A 16,404-nucleotide genomic window follows, 5' to 3' on the forward strand; every position below is an offset into this window, starting at 1 on the left:
AATCACCCTGAACACAAAGGTGTGTGTGGAGTCACCCTGAACACAGCGGTGTGCGGAATCACCCTGAACACAACGGTGTGTGGAATCACCCTCAACACAAAGGTGTGTGTGGAATCACCCTCAACACAAAGGTGTGTGTGGAATCACCCTGAACACAAAGGTGTGTGTGGAGTCACCCTGAACACAGCGGTGTGCGGAATCACCCTGAACACAGCGGTGTGTGGAATCACCTTGAAGACAAAGGTGTGTGTGGAATCACCCTGAACAAAAAGGTGTGTGTGGAATCACCCTGAACACAAAGGTGTGTGTGGAATCACGTACACACAAAGGTGTGTGTGGAGTCACCCTGAACACAGTGGTGTGTGGAATCACCTGAATACAAAGGTGTGTGTGGAGTCACCCTGAACACAGTGGTGTGTGTAGCATCACCTTGAACACAAAGGTGTGTGGAATCACCTTGAACACAAAGCTGTGTTTGGAATCACCTTGACCACTGTGGTGTGTGGAATCACCCTGAACACAGTGGTGTGCGGAATCACCTTGAACACAACAGTGTGTGGAATCACCTGCAACCACATACCTGCAGCAGCATAGTCGGAGGACCATACAGTATAAGCAGGCCAAGGGCCAACGCTGGGGGATTCACACACCTCATCAAGGGCTAACCCATTATTTAATTAGCCAGTCATTAGTCAGTTATTTGTCCTGACATGTTTTATAATGTCAGGAGCTCCAGATTATGTAGGCTGCTCGTGTGTCCTTGGTGAAAATGATGTGCTGTCTGTGGTCTGATAGAGTCATCCAGCACTGGTGTATGCCACAGTATAAAGGCAGCATAAATGCATGGGGATCCTTCATTGTTTCCCCTCAGTTTATCGGTTGACCTGCTAACACAAAAGTCTGTGTAACGTTCTAACACATTAGGTCGCAAGAACATGCGCACACACATGCACACACACCGACACAAACACTGACGCACACTCACGGACACAAACACACATGCACACGCACACACACCAACACAAACACAGATACAAACACACACGCACACACGCGGACACAAACAGATGCGCAATGACATGCCTGCACACACACACATGCACACGCACCATACACATGTGCACATACACACACACATACACACGCACACACATATGAATTCATGCACACACACGTTTTCAAAAGCAATTACGTGCACACCTCTATCTAATGTCATGAAATGGCAAATTTTGGACAGACGAGCAACCTCGCCAAACGTGTTCATCCAGAGATCGCAAATAAGCAGCCATCACAAATAACGTGTGCCGTTAAAATGTCAGCGCTGACGCAAGTCACTGCTTTTTTCCACAGGACCTCCGCCAGTAGGAATAAGCACCAGGTATGAAATGGCAGACCCCCGTAATAACCCCCCTCCCCCGCGCACACTTTTCAGGGCCTGTTAACAGCCACTTTGCTGCTGAATTGCAGACGCACCGATCACGGGCGCCTTTCTGCGGCCACCCGCTAAGAAGCCGCTTCCATTGCTGGGTGCAAACTGCCAATTTACAGCAAAATTGTCCCCGGCGGTTTTTCGGAAGGTTTGAAAAGGGACAATCATGAAACCTCTTCTGAATGCAGTATTGATTGTGGAGAGTCGACGCGGTACGTTTTCTAAAGAGGAGAGGCATCCGCAGAAATTCAGTGCGCTCGCGCGTTCAGGCAGCTCGCCGTTTGGGAAAATAAGCCGTCTCATGTGCCGCTGCCGCTGCACCGGAGGGGGGTGGAATGGGCTCCAAATGTGATTTGCGCCGTGACTTGTCGATGTTGCACCTTTTCTCGCTTCGTAAACAAGCTCGTAAGACGGCTCTGTAAACCAAAGTGTGCGCAGTAATTAACACAAGTCCGCAGCAGAAAGACCCGGAGGGTCAGTTACAATGTGCTAAACCTCAGGTGTAAACCTCTGACCTCTGAATCTCTTAAATGAGCTGTTCCTGCTGTAATGCAGTTATGAGCTGTTCCTGCTGTAAAGCAGTATGAGCTGTTCCTGCTGTAATGCAGTTATGAGCTGTTCCTGCTGTAAAGCAGTATGAGCTGTTCCTGCTGTAATGCAGTTATGAGCTGTTCCTGCTGTAATGCAGTTATGAGCTGTTCCTGCTGTAATGCAGTTATGAGATGTTCCTGCTGTAATGCAGTTATGAGCTGTTCCTGCTGTAATGCAGTATAAGCTGTTCCTGCTGTAATGCAGTTATGAGCTGTTCCTGCTGTAATGCAGTTATGAGCTGTTCTTGCTGTAATGCAGTTGTGAGCTGTTCCTGCTGTAATGCAGTATGAGCTGTTCTTGCTGTAATGTGGTCAAGGGGTTCTACCATGTGACGCCATGTTGGATTGTGGAGGGTTTGAGTGACGCCATGTTGGATTGTGGAGGGTTTGAGTGACGCCATGTTGGTTTGTGAAGGGTTTGAGTGACGCCATGTTGGTTTGTGAAGGGTTTGAGTGACGCCATGTTGGTTTGTATCTGCAGCTTCAGCAGTGTACGGAGGGGGAACCATGTCCTGTTCAGGGAGGTCTCCTACATCCGAGCCACCGGCCACAACCGCGCCTCCTTCATCCGTGTGTTCTGGAGGAGCTTCAGGCAGATCGGCAAGAACGGCGGTGAGGTCGCCACCGTGTGTGAGTGTGTGAGTGTGTGTGCAAGCGTGTCTCTGTGTATGTGAGAGTGTGAGTTTGCGTGGATGTGTGTGCGCACAAATGGTAAATGGTTGGCGTTTATATAGCGCCTTTATCCAAAGCGCTGTACAATTGATGCTTCTCATTCACCCATTCATACACACACTCGCACACTCGCACACTCGCACACTCGCACACCAACGGCAATTGGCTGCCATGCAAGGCGCCGACCAGCTCGTCAGGAGCATTTTGGGGTTAGGTGTCTTGCTCAGGGACACTTAGACACAGCCCGGGCGGGGGATCAAACCGGCAACCCTCCGACTGCCAGACAACTGCTCTTACTGCCTTGTCGCGCTTCTGATGTGTTCTGCAGTTCTCTACTAAGCAGGTGCCAGTAATTACCTATTGAGTGCTTTCTTATAAGGATGCACTCTCAGAAATAAATGTATGAAGGATGCCTAAAAAGGCTTGTTCCATAAAATAACATAAAATTATATATTTATGTAGGTACATAAAATGATGTTATGTAGGTACATTAAATTTGACCCCTAGTCAGCAATATATAATTGATTTATATATTTTTTGCTTTTGTACCCAAAGCGAACATTGCTGTACTTGCAGGGTACATTTGGGAAATTTGATCCTTGAAGAGCAGACTGTCACTGTATTTATGAGAGTGTGGGCCAAAGCAATGTGATTTCCAAACTGCTAGTTCACAGCCCACCTGGGATAGGAGGCACGAAGCGGGTAAGGCTTAAATAAAGTGATTTTCTGTGTGGATGCCTGATGTATTTAAGGTACGGAACAGCATATTATGTTTGAAATTGAGGGCAAACTTACAATAACAACAATAAACCTTGTTTTGTTTTTCTCAGCTGGAGTACTGAGTTCATAACAGATGTTTTCCTATAACGGATGCCGTAGTATAATATATGCACTGTTTGAGTGGAGACCGTTTACCATCAGTAAGGCACAAAGGAGAAGAAAATGTGTCATGTCAAACAGAGGCTGTGCACTCCAGTGTGTGGACGGGAGGAAGGTAATCGTGATGACAGACAGTAATGTGCATCTCTCTCTGGGAATCTGCACCCAGCTTCTTCAGTCTGCGCTCGTCCTGGTTTATTCACGGCTGATAGCATCCGATGAACCAGGAACGGCTGCTCCACACACTGCTTTTACGGATGAGTTTTCACTTGACATTTTCAGAACTAATGTCTTTCATCTCAGGTGGTTTTCTGTTCTGGTTAACCACAGATTCTGACGTGTGAATTATCAGTGTTCTTTCTCGAACATAGGCCTTAAAAGTGGCCAGAAATATTTTGATCAGATTTTGTTTGTGGAGACTTTATGCAGGCTTTTTCAAAATATTTTTTGTTGGGCTGAAAAGGGAGCAAAGTTTCATCCTGGAATGGTGTGGTGTTATAGTATCAGTATTTGAGGGGAAAAATGCCATGTGGATTTCCCACTCTGAAAGGAAAGTATTTTCTGAAGTTTTATAGAACTTTCCCTAAAGCATCTTAAAGAAAATGGTGGTTTTTAACTTGAAGACTAAACAGGGAAGGTTGCTGGCAATCTAGATGGAAATTTTCTGTGTGCGCTCAACTAAATTGTTGATATTTTTTGCCATTAATACATCTCGTAAATTGAACATGTGCAAACATGTTGTCAAAGCTGCAGCCTTAAATGCGTCTTTTGTTTCTCTTTTTGATCTTTTGATTATTGGGGTTGTTTTAAATATGTGGTTGTAAGGCAGGCTGGGTATTGGTTTGTTCATGTTCCTGTCTGTTTAAATATTTACATTCCTCTTCACAAATGTCACAAGTGTCTACATTTAGTTTTGGTCACTTCTCCTAGAGTGGAAGACAGTTGGCAATGGGTTCAGAATTATTTAGATTTTTTAAAACTTTTTGAACATATTTTTTACAGAGTTTGAACTCCTGCACACTGTTTCTTGCAAATAATATTTTATTAAAGGGATAGTTCACCCAACAAATGTATTTAGTTTATGGCCCTTTATGGTGAGACATGGCTCAGGCAGTAAGAGCAGTCGTCTGGCAGTCGGAGGGTTGCCGGTTCCATCCCCCGCCCGGGCTTTGTCAAAGTGTCCCTGAGCAAGACACCTAACCTGGAATTTGTCAATTACAGGATTACACCAATCATTCAAATTTTTTTAGTATCACCATATCTTACAAAAAGACCAAAACCAATAATGTTTAGGTCCAATGAATTTATCCTTGATAATTTATCTCTATCTAGCCAATGCCAATATACCACAAGTCATAGAACTCCATTGCTGAAACCATTCAAAGAGACATAATGTGGCATACTGTAATTCATCATTATGAAGAACCTGAGCATTGAATTTTTTACTGAAACAACTTCATAAAGTTAAGACCAACCTTAAGTTTTGGTAATTATACCAAATGCAATCCACTGCGAGCATAACTGTGTAGCTTAAACTTGAGCATCTAAACAAGGCAATTAATCTCTCATTTGCTTAAATTCACAACTCACTAAGGGCAAGGCACACTGCTGTTGTGTTTCTGTGTTCTTTTCAGCTGACTTCTTTGCCAAATTGTAAGAAAGGTGTTTTGCCAGCAGGTGATTATGGCTGCAAATTTGATTTATAGCTTTGTTGAATGATTTATTGCTATATTCTTGGATAACCTGTACCATTTAGCAGGAAATTTTGGCTTAGAATGTGCTTAGAATTTTGTGATGGTTGTACTTTAGAGCCGTTTCAGTCCTACCAATCAGAATCTGTCTGGGAGTGTAGTAGTGCCATTGGAATTAAAATCTCAAGTCTTATCTATGATGGCCATCGGATATTCCTCAGAGAAGCAATTAATCTGACTCAGTTCAACAATAGGAACTTAGTTTAACAGCATACAGCAATCAGTTTAAGTGATAAAAATGTCAATGGACAGTCATTTATTTATATATTGCATTATCTTCAGATTGTCCATATATTATAATTTTATCTAGAAAGACAGAGGGTATTGCATCGCAAATGCAATCATGCTTATTATGAGTTTCATGTAGACCATTCAATTCATAATAAGTGAAGCTCTTGTCTTGTTTCTGTTATTCTCCTGAATAAAACACAAAAACTAATTTGGTCTTGATTACCCAATAGGAACAGTTTCATCAAGTCAAAGTGTGCCCACAAACCTGTTCATCTCCGGTTGAGTCAGCTTCTCGGATCAAAGTCAAAGTATGCCCACAAACCTGCTCACCTTCAGCCGGGTCAGCTTCTTGGTTGTTTGGGTTCGCTGTGGCAAATTAAATCGGTAAATCTCCGGTGAACACGGTACAGTCCCTGGTTATGGATGGAGTATTTCTCATGACAGCTGCCGTCACAACCCAGTCACCACAATGAGCTTTGTTTGCCGCTGGTTACGAGCGTGTCTTTAGTGCAGGAGTGCTCTTCAGCAGAAAGGCAGCTTTGGCCTCTGTGGGAAATGAGAAGTCTTTCACTGAGAGACCATTTTCACCCTGTGATTCTCTTTGCTCTTTCTGCCGTTAACTTCATGTTTATTTGAAAACACGGAGACATAGTGTACCCAATTTATACCCTTATTTCACATAGGTTTTGGAAAGTTCTAGCTGCAGGAATTTACTCGTATTAGCCATTAATAGGAGTAAATGAGGAGGAATTACATTACAATTGTTTAAAGGAGCAACATGGTGGTTGAGTGTGACACTTGCTGGTTGTCTTTAGGCAACAACAAAACAAATGTTCATAATTTTTGTATTATTCAGTCATTTAAATATATTTCTAAAAGCCTTAATTTTGGAATGGACATATTTAATACTATCATCCTGTTTCTTCAATGCCCTCTTTATATGAACATTGCATATTAAAACCTAGAAAGTGTGACCAACCACCATTCTTCATCCTTTAATATAACTGAAAGGCACTTGACATAAAGGTAATGAATTCTGTACATTTCAAAAGGGAGGTTTGTGCTTTTTTTTTTTTGAAGGAGCTTTTTGGGTACGAAAGCACTTCTTTCCTTTTTTATATTTCCAGCCAAAGATATGTAACCCAACATACTTCAACTGTCTTTCCTGGTGTAATGTCTTCATTACACGAGTACGGTGCAGTCCATAGGTATTTGGACAGCGACAAACAAGCAGTTGAAATAGAGCAATCACTATGTGGTTAAAGTGCAGCTTTACATCCAGATTGGGTGTACCGTGTAGGAACAGACCTCATACATAGTCCCCCCCCACCAATATTCGGGGACCAAATGTGGACAAATGAACACAAACTGAAATAAAGTGTATGTATCCTTCCCGATCTGACAGCGTAGAGGTGGGATAATGGATGCGGTTATTCAGAGACACGGCTTCGGTCCAGAGATGAATGAAACAGCGGGCTCAGGTGCAGGGGCATGCCAGCGCACCGCATGCCGCTAATTAGCTGTTGGCTTCAGTTAATTATGAGCTCACTTAGAGCTGACAGCTCAGAGGAAACACACCGGTTGTACGTGCTTTCATTGCTGAAGGTCTTCTAGTCCTTTCTTGTCTTACGGTGTGTATAATCTTTGCTGACTCACCACCCTCGCCCCCCACCCCCCCTCTTCCCCACCCTCGCCCCTCCACCGTTCCCCACAGTGCTCCCAAGTTAGTTACTTTTCTCAGCGCAGAACGGGAGCGATCCAGCTGTGCATGTGCTGGACGGGGAGTTACTTTTCATAACGTTCTTTAAGGCATGATGGGATTGCAAAATATGCCTCTATTTACATGTTAATACCTTCCCGTGAACACAGTGAAACCTACTGCACTAACCCTCCCATGCTGAAGGCTGTAGGTGTACAATAAGTCCCAGGTAATTCACAAAAGATTACTGGAATTATGATTTAATGCTGTAAACCAAGGTATTGTAAGATCACATTTACAGTAAACAGGGCAGAAATTGCAGGGTATTAGCTCTGTGCTCCCTGGTTATCGTTTGAGATCTTCTCGGGTACCAGTCACTGTCACACTTTCACTTATCACCTTTTGCATTGTTTCTGCACACAGCCATCGATAGTATGCCGTGCATAGCGTAGTGATCTCCATAATGTATGGGACATAATGTCGGCTTTAACTCTGCACTCCAGAATTTCAAATAATGTGGTTAAAGTGCCTGACTCAGGTTTAAAACCACTGAGTATTTTATTATAACCAATTGTTCAGCCTCTGGTCTCGGATTCCAGGAACATTTCCGAAAATCGCACAGACACCAGTACTCACGTGTGGTGGACCTCTCACAGACTCCAGTACTCACATGGGGTGGACCTCTCATTTTTGCGGTGTGCCGTCTGTCCATCCCTCCTGATTTCCCTGTTGGCCTGATTGCATCTGCCCATGATTTAATCACCAAACCTGCCTTTAATTTGGGTGCACCAGTGACCAGTGCAAGGAGGAGAACCCACCTTTTACACTAATGACTATTTTATGCATTTATGTACAATTTATGTAATTACTTTGACTTATTTTATGTAAGGATTATTCACCAGACGGGTGAACTGGGAACTCAATTATCTTTTGCGGCGACAATCTGGGGAATATGTGGAAATAGGGAATTGGGGGGATTACGCAGCCAATCAGACGGTGGGTAGATGATGAGGTGGTTTTTGCCAGGGTGCCAGGGTTAACACCCCTGCTGTTCCACTGTGATCCTGCCCTGTTAACACCCCTGCTGTTCCACTGTGATCCTGGCCTGTTAACACCCCTGCTGTTCCACTGTGATCCTGCCCTGTTAACACCCCTGCTGTTCCACTGTGATCCTGCCCTGTTAACACCCCTGCTGTTCCACTGTGATCCTGGCCTGTTAACACCGTCGTTCGGCGTGAATGGCCTGGGCTCAGCCTCAGATTAGCCGTCCCGTTTAAGAGCGTCTCTGTGAGGCGGCCCGCGCCCATATGGCACCCCAAATGAGCCGCCTTTGGCCGCGAGCCTGACTGAGGACGAAGGTGTCGGCGAAACCTCGAAACGTGTGCGCTGGGTCACAACGAAACCTCGAAACGTGCGCGTGTGCTCTGGAGAATGGACGAGCACAGTTTTACTCAAAGACTGTAGTCCTTCTTCTTGTGTTTTTACACTCAGTTTAACAGCAGTGAAATAACCCATCCCGATTAAAAGCAGGGCATGTTAGCACTGGACAAACAGATCCTGCTTCCTCAGAGGGGAGGCGTTCTATTGGTTTAATTGGTCTAAGCGGCCCCATTGGCCTAAAATGCAAGTGGTCGATGTACAGTTATCCCCAATAATAATGATCCCAATAATGTATCCGTTGCATTATGGGATATATTATTGGGATCATTGTTATCGGGGATAATTGTACATTAAGGTGCCACAGGAATCATGGTAAACTGATGTAGTTGGGTGTAGATGGGTGACTGCATCTCAGTTCAAAATCTGGTGAGGTTCAGTGGTGACTTTTGTTGGCCACCAGCTTCACATTTTGCACTGGTGAGAAACGGTTAGCTTCCCTGCAATGGGTAAGGTGGGGGTAAGCCAAACCAGGCTTCCTTGGCTACGTTTCCAACGTAGCAACAGCCAGTTGGTGCTGTCTTGTATTTGGTCCATTGTGTGGTACAGTAAGTAAGTGTGTATTTCAACTGTATTTTTCTTGGCCTGGAGTCATATTTACCTCTACGAACGGGTGCATAAACTGTTCAAAATAAAAAATAAAATAAAATGGTTTCTCATAAGTATACCTCTCATGTGTAAGAGTCGTGTGCATTACAGAAGCAATGTGTCTTTCCTGAAACATTGCAAATGGAGGAGAGCTTGTGGATACGGATACTGTGGTGTTAAGTGCAGTTTCATCATCGCACAGCCTGCTTATTGTGTTAATGGAATGATAAATCCGCAGATATCTGGCAGAAGTAAGGGGGGTTAGTGCAGAGGGGAAAACGATCTGTTTCTAATTAGCATCCCCTCGAATGCAGCTGGGAGGCGTGACTAATTTCTTCGTAGCTGATTTGCTGAAAAGGAGCGCCAGCTGATTCCGCGACCCATCTGTTATTCAACAAACATCCCACAGACACACACCATACAAAAGGGGCGCAGAGCACCCGGCACCCAAAATCAGCGGTTTCCACGCCATGTGGTACTTGGTGAAACAGCAACATTGACAAGCAAGTTATCTTGTCAAGCTCTAAATCTCCTCATTTAATCAAAATCTCCTCATTTACTCTGAATCTCCTCATGACTCGAATACAAATGTTATGAGCCTGGCAAAAGTGTACTTTTGTTCTGCTAAAATTTCCCATTTTATTATTGTTTAGGCTACAAACTACCTTCAACTGTCATTTATCATAATTAACACCATCAGCAAACTTTTTCCAAACCAAAAATTTCCACTTTCTGAGATCCAGAGGGCCTTCTCAAACCACCATTTCGAGGAAAGAGGATTACAGTTAATAATGGTAATAAATTGGTTGTTTCTGAAGGCACACTGACTGCTCTTTAAATTAAAATGAACGCACCATAGCTTAGAACAATTATTCCTGCCTTTGGGCAATTCGTGCTTCTGCATTTTTTTTATAGTGTGTATGAGGGGAGCCAGATACCAGGAGTCAAGAGAGACTCTTTTCATATAATTTCTGGTGGTTTCCTAGGTGGATACAGTTTCTCCTTTCCTGAAGATTGGTGTTTTAGTGTCTTTAATGAGAAATGGGAGTACCTAATGAGACTCCGTGTTTGACAGGCCAGGCAGGATTTTTGCCTTTAATGAGGGGATTATTTTGAACCCACTCATAGTAGTAGTCTCCACACCCAGAGGAGTAATCTCCACACTCTGAGGTCCCCCTGAAGTGGAGGTTAATAACAGGATCATTTTGAAGCCACTCTGAGGAGTAGGAATAGTCTCCACACTCTGAGGAATGGTCTCCACACTCTGAGCAATAGTCTCCACACACTGAGGAATAGTCTCCACTCTGAGGAGTAGTCTCCACACTCTGAGGAGTAGTCTCCACACTCTGAGGAGTAGGACTAGTCTCTACACTCTGGGGAATAGTCTCTGCACTCTGAGGAATAGTCTCCACACTCTGAGGAATAGTCTCCACACTCTGGGGAATAGTCTCTGCACTCTGAGGAATAGTCTCCACTCTGAGGAGTAGTCTCCACACTCTGAGGAGTAGGACTAGTCTCCACACTCTGGGGAATAGTCTCTGCACCCAGAGGAGTAATCTCCACACTCTGAGGTCCCCCTGAAGTGGAGGTTAATGACAGGATCATTTTGAAGCCACTCTGAGGAGTAGGAATAGTCTCCACACTCTGAGGAATAGTCTCTGCACTCTGAGGAATAGTCTCCACTCTGAGGAGTAGGAATAGTCTCCACACTCTGAGGAATAGTCTCCACACTTTGAGGAGTGGTCTCCACACTCTGAGGAGTAGGACTATGTATGGTAGGCCAAGGAAGACCTCTACAGTTGAATGAAAAATTCTCGCTATAATGAAGAAAAGATCCCCAAAACTTGTCCAACAGATCAGAAACACCCTACAGAGGCTACACTATGTCATGCATGCAAACCTGCAAAAGCAGGGTGGTCAGGTAACATTTTGCTAAGAAGTACCTGAAGTACCATATCGACTCAGCATATCGACTCAGCATCTGAGCATGCTGACTCAGCATATCGACTCAGCGTATCGAGTCAGCATATCAAGTCAGCATATCGACTCAGCATAGTGACTCAGCATATCGACTCAGAATATCGACTCAGCATATCGACTCACCATATCGACTCACCAGCATATCGACTCACCAGCATATCGACTCAGCATAGTGACTCAGCATATCGACTCAGCATATCGACTCAGCATATCGACTCACCATATCGACTCACCAGCATATCGACTCAGCATAGTGACTCAGCATATCAACTCAGCATATCGACTCACCAGCATATCGACTCAGCATAGTGACTCAGCATATCAACTCAGCATATCGACTCAGCATATCGACTCACCAGCATATCGACTCAGCATAGTGACTCAGCATATCAACTCAGCATATCGACTCAGCATAGTGACTCAGCATATCGACTCACCAGCATAGTGACTCCGCATATCGACCCGGAATATCGACTCAGCATAGTGACTCAGCATATTGACTTGACCTGCACTACTAGCCTTTTCAGGAAGGTGACATTTGTCAGACAGCATTCCCTCTGTGTGCCCTTCAGACAGAATTACAATATAACAATAATAACCCAGCAGTAACATATCTCCAAACTTCAGTGAAATGCTTCCGGGGGAGAGAAAACAAAAGCACACATTGCTTATGTTTTTGCTCTTTATCCTATTATTGTCGTGTATCAACATGAGGAACAAAGTTGTGCCAGTGAAAGTCAAAGCCATTATGAGACTGATGAACAAGAATTAAATGGTTAAACGGCCAAACCTTGGGCTTACTAAAATCAACTGTTAGGAACATAATTAAGAATAAAGAGAGCACTGGGGAGCTTACTAATCGCAGGCCAAGAAAACCTGGTTATTATAGACAGCGTATGCTCAGCTGGAAGGAACAGACAGGCTCCGTTTCTGTGCAAGCAGAGCAACGCAGGCAGTGATAACATTACATTTGAGATTACATTTATTATTCATAGTTCGATCGGACAACTGCATTTGGCATTCCACTTGCCTGAACACAGAGTTTACTTGCCGCGGGCAACAGGGCAAGTGTTAGTGTCGAGGCCTGTGTATGTAAACTAGGGGTAGTTCCATTTACTCCAGTAAGCGGGGCGGTGTCACCCACGGTCCCCATCTCAGCCCATTTCAGGTAAGAGTGGGACTGTTTGGCCTTGGTAAAGCTTAAACTTAAGTATTCACATAATTGTCTCCCAAGTGAGGCAACCCCCTACACCGAATCGTGAGCCTGCATATTGTGATACGCACTTCACAGCAGGGCGTCAATCTGTAGTCCTGGAGCGCCGCAGTCTCTGCTGTTGGTGGGATTTCCTTTCAGTCAGCAGCCAATTTAGGCCTTGGAAACAAGGTGTGTACATAAGCCAATCAATTACTTAAATTAACCTTACTTTTGTGCAGGAAACACAGGGAAAAACCAGCAGACAGGACACCGCAGCCCTCCAGGATTTCAGTTTGAGATTCCCGTTTTGCTCCATGTTTGAAATTTAGCAAATCCATGTTTTTAGCCTTGTGGAAAATGGGAGGGTTTTGATTATGTCTGATTTGTATTTGTGTTTGTGTTGTAGACCTGCTGGCCATGATGGAGTACAGCTCCCTCCTGCAGCTGCTCTGCCCGGACTTCCCAGTGGAGACGGTGCAGAAGGCAGCAAGGTCAGTGTACAAAGCATTACATTACAATATAATGTTACATTAGTCTATTACATTCAATTACATTACATTACAGCAGCAGGGTGTATAGCAGCAGGGCGTACAGCAGCAGGGCAGCAGCAGGGCGTACAGCAGCAGGGCGTACAGCAGCAGGGCAGCAGCAGGGCGTATAGCAGCAGGGTGTGCAGCAGTAGGGCGTACAGCAGCAGGGCAGCAGCAGGGTGTATAGCAGCAGGGTGTATAGCAGCAGTAGGGCGTACAGCAGCAGGGCAGCAGCAGGGTGTATAGCAGCAGGGTGTACAGCAGCAGGGCAGCAGCAGGGTGTATAGCAGCAGGGTGTATAGCAGCAGTAGGGCGTACAGCAGCAGGGCAGCAGCAGGGTGTATAGCAGCAGGGTGTACAGCAGCAGGGCAGCAGCAGGGTGTATAGCAGCAGGGTGTACAGCAGCAGGGCAGCAGCAGGGCGTATAGCAGCAGGGTGTGCAGCAGTAGGGCGTACAGCAGCAGGGCAGCAGCAGGGCGTATAGCAGCAGGGCGTACAGCAGCAGGGCAGCAGCAGGGTGTATAGCAGCAGGGTGTGCAGCAGGGTGTATTGCAGCAGAGTGTATAGCAGCAGGGTGTATAGCAGCAGGGTGTATAGCAGCAGGGCAGCAGCAGGGTGTACAGCAGCAGGGTGTATAGCAGCAGGGTGTGCAGCAGCAGAGTGTATAGCAGCAGAGTGTATAGCAGCAGGGTGTGCAGCAGGGCAGCAGCAGCAGGGTGTACAGCAGCAGGGTGTATAGCAGCAGGGCAGCAGCAGGGCAGCAGCAGCAGGGTGTACAGCAGCAGGGTGTATAGCAGCAGGGCAGCAGCAGGGCAGCAGCAGCAGGGTGTGCAGCAGCAGGGTGTATAGCAGCAGGGCGTACAGCAGCAGGGTGTATAGCAGCAGGGCAGCAGCAGCAGGGTGTATAGCAGCAGGGTGTATAGCAGCAGGGTGTGCAGCAGGGTGTACAGCAGCAGGGTGTATAGCAGCAGGGTGTGCAGCAGGGTGTGCAGCAGCAGGGTGTACAGCAGCAGGGCGTACAGCAGCAGGGCGTACAGCAGCAGGGCAGCAGCAGGGCGTATAGCAGCAGGGTGTGCAGCAGTAGGGCGTACAGCAGCAGGGCAGCAGCAGGGTGTATAGCAGCAGGGTGTATAGCAGCAGTAGGGCGTACAGCAGCAGGGCAGCAGCAGGGTGTATAGCAGCAGGGTGTATAGCAGCAGGGTGTACAGCAGCAGGGTGTACAGCAGCAGGGCAGCAGCAGGGTGTATAGCAGCAGGGTGTATAGCAGTAGTAGGGCGTACAGCAGCAGGGCAGCAGCAGGGTGTATAGCAGCAGGGTGTACAGCAGCAGGGCAGCAGCAGGGTGTATAGCAGCAGGGTGTACAGCAGCAGGGCAGCAGCAGGGCGTATAGCAGCAGGGTGTATAGCAGCAGAGTGTATAGCAGCAGGGTGTGCAGCAGGGTGTATTGCAGCAGAGTGTATAGCAGCAGAGTGTATAGCAGCAGGGTGTGCAGCAGGGCAGCAGCAGCAGGGTGTATAGCAGCAGGGCAGCAGCAGCAGGGTGTGCAGCAGCAGGGTGTATAGCAGCAGGGTGTATAGCAGCAGGGCAGCAGCAGCAGGGTGTATAGCAGCAGGGTGTATAGCAGCAGGGCAGCAGCAGCAGGGTGTATAGCAGCAGGGTGTATTGCAGCAGGGTGTGCAGCAGCAGGGTGTATAGCAGCAGGGCAGCAGTAGGGCGTACAGCAGCAGGGTGTGCAGCAGCAGGGTGTGCAGCAGCAGGGTGTGCAGCAGCAGGGTGTACAGCAGCAGGGCAGCAGCAGCAGGGTGTATAGCAGCAGGGCAGCAGCAGCAGGGTGTATAGCAGCAGGGTGTGCAGCAGGGTGTACAGCAGCAGGGTGTATAGCAGCAGGGCAGCAGCAGCAGGGCGTATAGCAGCAGGGTGTGCAGCAGTAGGGCGTATAGCAGCAGGGCGTACAGCAGCAGGGCAGCAGCAGGGCGTATAGCAGCAGGGCGTATAGCAGCAGGGTGTGCAGCAGTAGGGCTTATAGCAACAGGGTGTATAGCAGCAGGGTGTACAGCAGCAGGGCTTATAGCAGCAGGGCGTATAGCAGCAGGGTGTATAGCAGCAGGGCAGCAGCAGGGCGTATAGCAGCAGGGTGTGCAGCAGTAGGGTGTATAGCAGCAGGGTGTATTGCAGCAGGGTGTATAGCAGCAGGGTGTATAGCAGCAGGGTGTGCAGCAGTAGGGTGTATAGCAGCAGGGTGTATTGCAGCAGGGTGTATAGCAGCAGGGTGTATAGCAGCAGGGTGTATAGCAGCAGGGTGTATAGCAGCAGGGCAGCAGCAGGGTGTGCAGCAGCAGGGTGTACAGCAGCAGGGTGTATAGCAGCAGGGCAGCAGCAGCAGGGTGTATAGCAGCAGGGTGTGCAGCAGGGTGTACAGCAGCAGGGTGTATAGCAGCAGGGCAGCAGTAGGGCGTACAGCAGCAGGGCTTATAGCAACAGGGTGTATAGCAGCAGGGTGTACAGCAGCAGGGCTTATAGCAGCAGGGTGTATAGCAGCAGGGTGTATAGCAGCAGGGTGTACAGCAGCAGGGCTTATAGCAGCAGGGTGTGCAGCAGCAGGGTGTATAGCAGCAGGGTGTGCCGCAGGGTGTATAGCAGCAGGGTGTGCAGCAGGGTGTATAGCAGCAGGGTGTATAGCAGCAGGGTGTGCAGCAGGGTGTATAGCAGAGAGGTGTTTCTCTTTTGGTGGCCATGGACCAGGGCAGTCACACAAGCAAAAGACACAAAGTCAGTCATTGGACTCTTTTTTTCATAGTTGTATCGCTAGTCGAACATTTAGAGCGTGGCCAGACCCACTTTTGCTAGTTTGACAGCAGCTAGTTTGAGGGCAAAAAAGAAAGATGCAAGGTCATTAGTCATGTTAACAGTGTAGGCACAGACTTGGAAAAATAAACAAAGACACTTGCATTTGGGTTTGGGGTCCAAGATAGAGCGCATTATCTTTAAACACAAGTTTCACTTTATCTCTCATACGATAGAACCGCACCATAAATATTTTCCTTGTCTGCTCTCCTAAATGAACAAGGTCTAAATCATTTTTATTTCTGCTGTATTGGGACAGGACTTTGGTTGTGTGCTGCAAAGCATTCAGTTGCCAAGGTAACCTGCCCAGAGCAATGAAGACTGATCTTTTGTTTACGTCCTCTTGAGACCTGGCAATTTGTCTTTGTCTGCTGTGGGGTTCTCAAGAACCGTATATTCTACTATGCTGAGACCTACACTACAATGGATATTCAATAAAAATGCAGTAGATAATATTTTCACTGCTGCATTAAAGCGCATGATTAAATGCAGGGGTGGGGTGCATCAGTAACCCCCTGAGAGCCTGATTGTTTATCTAATCAGCACTGAGAGGGAACTCAGTAGTATTTGATTTGCCTC

At 46.7% G+C, this 16,404-nt stretch overlaps 1 protein-coding gene across 1 annotated transcript in view; it reads left to right on the forward strand.

Annotated features, from left to right (window-relative positions):
• Positions 1-16,404, forward strand: part of cstpp1 (centriolar satellite-associated tubulin polyglutamylase complex regulator 1) — a 59,657-nt gene that overhangs the window by 25,701 nt on the left and 17,552 nt on the right. The window contains exons 3-4 of the mRNA XM_061222349.1: positions 2,501-2,631; positions 12,858-12,942. Coding sequence (XP_061078333.1) covers positions 2,501-2,631; positions 12,858-12,942 — 216 coding nt within the window. The remainder of the gene's footprint in view (positions 1-2,500; positions 2,632-12,857; positions 12,943-16,404) is intronic.

This window comes from Conger conger, chromosome 15 (genome assembly GCF_963514075.1).
Source record: "Conger conger chromosome 15, fConCon1.1, whole genome shotgun sequence".
Lineage (NCBI taxonomy): Eukaryota > Metazoa > Chordata > Actinopteri > Anguilliformes > Congridae > Conger > Conger conger.